This window comes from Vespa crabro, chromosome 11, assembly GCF_910589235.1.
Source record: "Vespa crabro chromosome 11, iyVesCrab1.2, whole genome shotgun sequence".
Classification (NCBI taxonomy): Eukaryota; Metazoa; Arthropoda; class Insecta; order Hymenoptera; family Vespidae; genus Vespa; species Vespa crabro.
This window is the reverse complement of record NC_060965.1, coordinates 1971901-1981900: the sequence shown is the minus strand read 5'-3', so window position 1 is coordinate 1981900 and position 10000 is coordinate 1971901. Positions and strand designations below refer to the sequence as shown.

The window sequence follows — 10000 nt, the reverse complement described above, 5'->3', positions numbered from 1 at the left end:
TAATTATTATTATAATTATTATATAAATATAATAATAATAATTATTATTATTATTATTATTATTATTATTATTATTGCGTTATATTATAGCAATATTAATAATAAATGTTAATATTAATATTAATACATAACAAATATTATACAATACAGTATTAGTAATAAAAAAATAATTATCAACATGGAGAATGTTTTTATATATGTGTGTATGTGCGTGTGTATATATATTGTAAACTCATAAATATGTAATGTATAATTGAGACAAAATTTCATAGAATAATAATAATTCTTATTTCTTTTTTATTTTCATAACATTATATTTTATACAATATTTTTTTTTTTTTTTTAAGATAATAATAATAATAATTCAAGTTTCAATAATCACAAATTTATTTCAAGCGTAATATATATATATAAAGTATGTACGTATATGTATATATATATATATATATATATATATATATACATATATGTGTGTATATAGATATATACACATGCACACAATTCTAGTGAACTAGTATTGATTCAAAAATAAAAAAAAAGTGAAAATAAATAAATGAACGAAAAAATAGAAACAAAATAAAACGAATAGAACAATTAGTAACAAAATCCATGATACTACAGTGACGATGATAATGACAAAAAGAAAAGATGAACGCGATAAAAAAGAAAAAAGAAAAAAGAAAAAAGAAAATAGAAAAAAAAAAGAAGAAAACAAAAACGAGAAGAGAACAGGAAAGAAAAGGAAAGAAAAAGTAGAATAAAAAAGGAAGAAAAATATCTAAGACGATACTGTGCTCGAAAGTAGGATGATGGTGAAATAGAAGGAGCCTAGTGGAGATTGGAAGGTTTCTAGAGCGATGGTAACCATAATGAGACGGCGGCTGTGTCAGGACGAAAGAAAAAAAAATGAAAAAAGAGAAAGGAAGAAGAAAAAAAAAAGAAGAAGAAGAAGGAGTAGAGAAAAGGAGAAGGGTGAAGAAGAGAAAAAAGAGTTGAGTGGGAGTGAAGGAGGGGGGGAGTGGTAAAGAGGGCGCGGTAGAAAGAAAGGGAGTGAGACCTGGATAAAGGGTGAAACGATTTTGGCGTAGGGTTCTTCTTCTCAGGGCAAAAGGAAAGAGATGACGAAAAGGAAATGGAAGAGGAAGAGGATGAGGATGAGGATGAGGATGAGGAAAAAGAATAAGAAGAAGAAGAAGAAGAAGAAGAAGACGAAAAAGAGAACTAGATAGGAAAAAAAAGAAGAAGAAAATGAAGGTTCAGGGAAGAAGGAAAGAAGAGTGTTGCTTTCTCCTCTTCTTTTCACCCTCACGGTAGAAAGAGAGAGAGAGAGAGAGAGAGAGAGAGAGAGAGAGAGAGAGAGAGAGAGAGAGAGACAGAGACATAACGACAGGCGAAGGGTCCAAGAGAGGAAGAGATGAAAGAGGATGGGAAAGATAGGGTTGGGAAGAAGGTTTGAGGGGGCAGACGGGGAAATGTCGCACGTCTATCCGCTCGATAGCAGCTTACAGTCCGTGCACGTACACTGTGTGCTTCTAGGATCTCCTACTATATACCACCAGTACCAGCACCAGCACCAGCATCATCACCAGCACCAACACCAACACCAACACCAACATTACCAGCACTACCAGCACTACCACCCTCAACTCCCTCAACCTTTTCACCCCCTTACTACTCTCTTCTTCCTCATCCTCCTCCCATTCCGCAACCCTCAACTTTTACAGATTTTCTCTTGCAAGATGTTACAACGCACTAGATTTATTTTTACGAAGAGAAAAAAGGAAAAAAAAGAAAAGATTTTTATTACATATTCCCATTGACTATATAATCAGCTGATTCACTTTATCACTGATCAAAGGATTATCAAAAAAATATCATTGATCTGGATCATTTTGTAATTATCTACGATCATATTCGTTGACTTCGAATATAATCGTTGTTATCTTCTCCACGTTGTATCCTTCTTGTCCTCCTTTCTCTCTACGCCCTAACAATATTATTTCGAACGTTCGCACTGGTCTTATTACTAATATAATGATTATAGTCTTATAAAGAAATATTTGCACGGATTAAAAAATCGATATATTAGTGACGATCGACGTACTCGATTATATTTATTTATTTATTTGTTTTTTTTTTGTTTTCTTTTATTTTTATTTATTTATTTTTTTTTTTAAATCTTCCTCTAGGAACACTTTCGACCTCGCCCTAAGAGTCAACTTTTGACCTAATACTGTATCAGTTATGACTTCATTTTAAGAAGAAAGCAATAATTTGTTTGTCTAATATGACTAACGAGTATTAAGAGATCTTCGTAGATTCAAGATGGCGGTTCGTTGGCGTCAGTTCAATGATCAAAGCTTTCGTAGAATAAATGAAAGAAGAAAAAAAAAAAAGAAAGAAAGGAAGAGAGAGGGAGAGAGAGAAAGAGAGAAAAAAAAGAGATTATAATTCCAAACTCTGTGTAAGCGTCGTGCGTACATTGATGTTCATTAAATTTCACTAACCTAATACATATTTTATTTCACTTATAATTACTTTTATTCAAGCGATTGAGAACCACGTGAACAAGGGTTCTCATTATCAAGAATAGATTTCTTAATATTTTTTTAAATAATTCTATTAATTACGAATGGATTTTTCATATATTTCCGTTTATAGTTCTAACGTATTATAAATACGTATTGTAAACGTAGAAGAGAAATTCGTCGGACAGGATCATTGAGCAAGGATAAAAAAAAAAAAAAAAGAAAAGAGAAAGGAGAAAAAGAGAAAAGAAAAAAAAAAGACTGCGAAAATTGATTTTTCAGGCGCGGTCCGCGCTTTTCACGCTCTACTCTCTTTCTCTCTCTCTCTCTCTCTCTCGTCTCCTCTCTCATCGATTTTCACCTGCTCTTTCTCTTTCTCTCTCTCTCTCTCTCTTTCTCTTTCTCTCTCCTGCTCCTCCCACAACCCTTCTCCTCCTCCACCACCTCCTCCACCACCTCCTCATCCACGACCTACGAGATATACCTACGTTCGTTCGTTCGTTCGTTGGTTCGTTCATTCGTTGGTTGGTTGGTTGGATGGTTAGATGGTTGGTTGGTTGGTTGGTTGGTTGGTTGGTTGGTTGGCTGGTTGGTTGGTTGGTTGGTTGGTTGTTTGGTTGATTGGTTGGTTGGTTGATTGGTTGGTTGGTTGGTTGGTTCATACGTATGTACATAAATATGGTACATACGTAGGGTACGTAAAGGATTCAATGTAAAAACGCTTGTAAAAATGTAGGTCACACCATATAATTCATTTAAACATTTCTTAAGATAAAATCCACCCTTCTACATTACCGACCGACAAATAACACTTCGGAATTATTTCCCAATGATTGTATCCTTAATAATCTACAGATTTAGAAATGATGAAATATTGAACGAAGAGGGAAAGGAATAACTGTGGATGATAGAAGTCAATGAGGAATAGGAGGTGGCGAAGGAAGTAGGAAAGAAGGACGGAAAGAAGGAAGGAAGGAAGGAAGGAAGGAAGTAAGGATAACGTAACGATCGTTTGAAAGTTTCAAAAAAAAAAAAAAAAAAAAAGAAATAAAAAAAAAGAAAAGAAAAAAGAAACAAACAAAAAAAGAACGAAGAGAAAACTTTCGTCGAGTTAGATTACAGTCAAGTTGGGGTTGAGTTTGAAGGATAATGAAGCCATTTTTATCTTACACAATAAATGATCTTTCATATTTTCTCTCTTTCTCTCTCTTTTCTTTCTTTTTTTTTTTTTTTCCTGTCAATTGTACTCTTTCTCCAGACATTAATCCTTTCTTTAGATTAATATTTGTCGTTTCATTGAGATTGTAAAACTCTCGTTTAAACCCGAATAATAACTTTTAATACATCTAAGAAACTTTTGGCCCGCCCTGTAGAAACCTCTCTTTCCCTCTTTCTCTCTCTCTCTCTCTCTCTCTCTCTCTCTCGCTTTCTCTCGCTTTCTCTCTTCTTTCTATATCGTATGAAACTAACAAGCCCAAGCATCCCTGTGGATCGTAAAAGCGACCTTTTCTTTCTTTATTTCTTTCTTTCCTAACTTGAAAAGTGCACATGTTGCGTTTGAAAGCGTGTAACGGTCACGGACGAGCGTTCAACTTTGTTTCGAAGTTCTCCAAGGTCGTGCTATATACGCTTGTAGTAGGTCGTCGTCGTCGTCGTTGTCATCGACGACGACGACGATGGCGACGTCGACGTCTACGACGACAACGACCACGACTTTGTCAGAGAGAGAGAGAGAGAGAGAGAAACCGAGAAGTACCGAAAAAGGCCGAGTGGAAGGGAGGAAATGAGAGAGAGAAAGACCGAGTTAGATAGAGAGAGAGAGAGAGAGAGAGAGAGAGAGAGAGAGAGAGAGAGACAGACAGAGAGAGAAAGATAAATAGAGATAGAGAAACCGAGAAGTACCGGAAAAGGCCGAGAGAGATAGAGAGAGATAGAGAAACCGAGAATTACCGAAAAAGGCCGAAAGAGAAAGAGAGAGAGGGTGAGAGAGAAAGAGAGAGAGACAGAGATAGAGAAACCGAAAAGTACCGAAAAAGGCCGAGAGAAAGAGAGATAGAAGACGACGGGTGTAATGGCCGCCGACCGACCGACAGACAGACAGACAGACAGACAGACAGACAGACAGACAGACAGATTGACCGACCAACCAAAAGTTCTGAAAAAAAGTATCTCATAAATCTCAATCTTTCTAAAGGATGTTACGCGAGACGTACGCGAAATAAATTTGAAGAATATCGAAAGAAAACAACATCTAAACGTCTTGGGACGAGAGGAGGGGGAAAGGGTACGGGAGAAAAGTTCACGGAAAAAATACAGGGTGGACCGAAAGTTCTCGTTCTTTTTTTCTTTTTTCTTCTTTCTTTTTTCTTTTTTTTTTTTTCTTTCATCAATCGTATATTCTCTATCATGTGTAGATTTTTTTAGATTAATTTTCTTTTTGTCTATCCTTTATTTTTATTTTTTTTATTTTTATCTTTTCGTTTCGAACAAATCCAAATAATAATATCAGAAAAGTTTGGCTTATTTTTAACTTAACGTTAGAGACGAACGATTAATCTCAGAAAAATGGGTTATAATCGATTTATAAAAAATCACAGATTATTGTATTATTTATTTATTTATTTATTTTTTTTTTTTAATCTTTTTTTACTTTCTATTTCTTTATTTTTGTTTCTTTCATTCTTTTTGTTCAAAACTAAAAGGTATCGTTCGATTATGGAGCTATCGCTTACACATTATTATTATTATTATTATTATTATTATTATTATTATTATTATTATTATTATTATTATTATTATTATTATTATTATCATTATTATAAAAACAAAGGAAATTTTGCGTACGTACGTGCGCGCTCGTGCTTATCTATCATATCGTATGTATATATACGTATAAATCGTTTTTTAATCATTATTTAATCGATATTAATAGATACCATTCTCGTAAAATAGATCGAAAGAGATAAGAGAAAAGGATGGATGCGGGTCCATTCGTTTTAAAATATAATTGTCTTTTACATATAAACATCGTTGTATTCAAATTTTCTATTTCTCATTTATATATACATATATATATATTATTTTTATATTTTTACAGGGAAATGTTTACACCTTAGTGGACTTACACCTGAACCTTTGACAGCCGACGATGACTACAAATTATTACGACTTGGAATTGGTTTCACGAATATGGTGGCACGTGCCACGAAAGGCAGTGCCGATCTGACGAGAAAAGAAATTAAGGAAGGTTAGTAAAAAAAAATATACATACATATATCCATACATACATACTACATACATGACGTACTATAAATATGGGGTGTTCCAAATATGGGTTGTTCCAAAATATACTTAGATGGGCACAAAAAAAAAAAGAAAATATACACATGTGTATATACACACACACACACACACACACATACACAGGTTCCTAGGATGAGCCAAAAGTCATTCGATAATTTCAAAAATTTTCGATAATTTTTCAAATAATTTGTTTATACATTTTCTTTTTTTTTTCTTCTTAATTTTTTTTTTTTTTTCAAATTATAAAACCACAGCTTGGACGTTGAAAGACGTGTAAAAAAATTATTTTTTGTTTTATATCGTTCAATCTTTCAATGGCCAAATCTGTACGATCTTAGTTCGTAGAACTAATTATTATTTGTCCTACTATAAAACTTAAAAAGTCTTTCGAAAGGAGAAAAAACAGAAAAAAAAATAAACTCTAGTTTTGTATATCACCTTTGAACTTTTGACCCGTCTAAGAAACTTTTGGTCTCGCTCTGTATCAAGAACATTGAAAAGTCCGACAGCTATTTTCTTTTTCTTTTTTCGTCTTTTCTTTTTCTTTTTCTTTTTTCGTCTTTTCTTTTTCTTTTTCTTTTTCCGTCTTTTCTTTTTCTTTTTCTTTTTCTTCTTTTTTCTTCTTTCCACGCGTACAAATTTCATTCTTAAAGTGAAAAATAATAAAGAGATAAAACAAAGCCGAGAAAAAACTTTTCGCATGGTCCACCCTGTAAAAACAAAATCTATCAAATATTTATGTACTTCTAGAAGTTTAAAATAAGTTTAAGAATATTATCACGAGACGATTGGGACGATATATAAAAGAAAGAAAAAGAAAGAATTACGAATAATAAACTCTACCTATCAAAGTGTTTTATTTATTAGCCGAAACGAACAAAGCAAGAATAAGAAAAACGATCCTCAAAAACATTATTCGATATGCATATATATATATATAAAAGAAAAAGAAAAGAAAAAGAAAAAGTATCTCGAAACATATAACCAGAGATATCATAGTTAATAACCTTTTGTTTTAATTCATGGAGCTCTCGAAAAATTATTATCAATAATTCCGCCATCATAATCGTCCTGCGGAATTCGTAAAGCCAAACTGTATCCCGCATCGTAACAACAACAACAACAACAACAATAACAATAATAATAACAACAACAACAATAAAAAGGAATTGTCTACATAATAACACATGCCTACCCACATGATATATTAGATGATTTTTTTGATAAGACAAAATAATATCACACACAAATACTTACACACACACACACACACACACACACACACACACACACACACACACTTACATATACACACACGTATAACGCATACAAATGTGCACATAGATGTACAAAACAATAAAAAAACGAATCTGTTCGATAAAAAGAAAAAAATGTTCGAATAGTTCTCACGTCGTGTCATGATGTAGATAAAGAAATTTATCTTAATAGGTTTAATCGATATTCCTATACGTAAGTGAAAAATTCTCTTTGTTCATCGATCACAAATTGAATCAAATCGTCCCAACGTTTACTCATTTAAAAATCACTATATACCTGCGTACAACGTAACGCGTGATCTATATGATATTATTTATATTATTGATTCAAATTTAATATCATAGAAATTATTTATATATTTTTAGATAGGGACCAAGACAAAATGATGTCTCTTAAATGATTTTGAAACTTTTCTGTTACTTTCCCTTTTTTTTGTTTTTTTTTTTTTTCTTTTCTTTCTCTCCTCCCCTCTCAAAATTTATTTATTTCGGAAATTTCTTTTTCTTCCTCTTCTTCTCTTTTTCTTTTGTCTTGAATCGTTTTGAAAACGTTCTTAGGCTTAACGTAACTTTGTGATCTGATAAAGAAAAAGAGAAACAAAAAAAAAGAAAAAAAAAAGAAAGAAAGAATTACCCTGAAAAGATTAATGGGAATATAGGGTAATTTGTTTTTTAAGATCATCTAGGAAATATTTTCAATAGGTTAGAAACTTTCGTTGGTATCTCCAAACACAACTTCTGTCTGTCTATTTTGTATAACTTAAGAAAAAATATTTTCGAATAATAAAGAAAGGAAATTTTGCAACGTTAATTAAATAAAATAGTTTCAATTGTTCAATTTAAAGTGACGAACAAATTCGTCGATTATATCATGATTGGACGGTGGCGAGACGGGAGAGGAGGGTTAGCTGCTGGGTTGGTTGGTTGGTTGGTTGGTTGGTGGGGGAAGAAGGAGAAAAAAAGAAAATAAAAGAAAAATAATATCAGATTTTACTAGACCAGGAAGATAAACGGCAAAATTTTTTGACTAAAAAATTCGATAAAAAATTCGTAAAATAATTTCACGGGGAAAAAGGCAAAAACAAAACAAAACAAAAAAAAAAAAAAGAAAAATAAAAAGGAAAATAGAAAAGAAAAGAAAAATTAGAACATCTGCATGAAATTGAAAAAAGAAAAAATAAGTCTAATTAATTGAGAAAAATCTACAGTTGTAGTATTGTTTTTATATTATTGATCATTCAAGGGGGGGGGGGGGTGAGGGGGGTACGGGGGGGTACGTGTACGAATTGATACGATATGATATAATAGTAAAATAAGTTGCCAATGAACGATAACAATTATACAAAAGAAATATAATCGTCGACAATGGACAGTGGTGGAATTCAAAGATTGTCGCGCGAAAAGATATCTCATTAACCAATCGCGTAAAGGGATTTGATAGGTAGCAATGTATCCCCGGTGTAAATTGAATGATTTTGGATTATTCACTCTGCATTGAACATAATTGATAAATTACTGATCCTAATGTAGGTAGTTTACCGAAGCTAATTCCACGCATACATAGATACGCATCCACACGCACACGCACACTACACGCTCACAAATATACATATACATACATATATAGAAAGTGGAATATTAATTGCCAGTAAACGTATCGATTTTATAAACTGATGGAAACTTCTGTATACTAATAGATTATACACAATATATGCATGTATATATGTATATATGTATGTATGTAGGGTATGTATGTATGTATGTATTTTGGTGCGCCGTCTGATCGAATGAATTGAAAGCAATATCGTTTTTTTTTTGTTTTCTCATTTCTTTTTTTTCTACAATCTTTTTCTCTTTTCTCTTTTCAACAGGTAGTCATATACTGTTAGAGAAATTGCGAAAATATAAGCCAAAAATCGCGGTGTTCAACGGGAAATTGATTTACGAGGTATTCTCGGGGAAGAAGGAATTTGGATTTGGTAGACAACCGAACCTCGTCGAGGGTACAAATACGGTAAGGATAATTCGTTTAATTTTATTTTTCCTATTTTGTTGTTGTCGTTTTTCTTTTTTTTCTTTTCTTTCTCCTTTCACATTAGATATTATAATTAAATGTGAAGTTTTTCTATTATACACATACATATATAAATATATATATATATACATATTTATATTTATATATGAATATTTGTTACAATATATTGCAGTACATGTGGGTGATGCCATCGAGTAGTGCAAGATGCGCACAATTGCCGCGCGCAGCTGACAAGGTGCCATATTATGCAGCTCTTAAGAAATTCCGTGACTACCTCAACGGTACGATCTCCCATTTGGATGAGTCAGACATCGTTTTTGCCGATTCGAAACTTAAGAAGAAGGAGCAAGAAGCGATCGAAGATAAGAAGCCAATCTTTGCGGATGATCTGACGCACGATGTCGACGGAAAGATGACGGATATTAATGGTACTTCGGTAAAACAGGAATCTGGTTTGATACCGGGTAAAAAGAAACGCGGTAGACCAAAGAAAATTAAAAATCCTGAGGATCAGCCACCACCGGATCCGGAAAAATTGGATGCAAATGGCGAGGTTATTAAGAAACGCCGTGGTAGACCCAAGAAGATTCATCAGCAACAAAAGCAACAGGAACGGGAAAACAGGGAAAGAGAACAACAACATCAACAGCAGCATCAAGTTATGAGCCATTTAAGTAACGCATATAACACTGGGGTACCAAATTGTTTTTCGCCGCCATTGATGTCACCGCCGAAACCTTTCGCCCATATGGCACCTTATCCTCAACCACAAATGAACGATACAAGTTTCTTTGGTCAAAGTATGAACGACACGCCCTACAATATGAGCGCGAAACAAAGTCCTGTACATTTACAAC

The 10000-nt window shown here is 33.0% G+C and overlaps 1 protein-coding gene across 4 annotated transcripts in view; it reads left to right on the top strand.

Annotated features, from left to right (window-relative positions):
* LOC124428104 overlaps positions 1-10000 on the top strand; it is an 80226-nt gene that overhangs the window by 68035 nt on the left and 2191 nt on the right. For all 4 annotated transcript variants that reach the window (XM_046971749.1, XM_046971746.1, XM_046971748.1 and 1 more), the window contains exons 8-10: positions 5626-5775; positions 8980-9122; positions 9316-10000. The exon at positions 9316-10000 is cut by the window's right edge and continues 2191 nt beyond it. In XM_046971749.1, the coding sequence (XP_046827705.1) occupies positions 5626-5775; positions 8980-9122; positions 9316-10000 (978 nt within the window). The remainder of the gene's footprint in view (positions 1-5625; positions 5776-8979; positions 9123-9315) is intronic.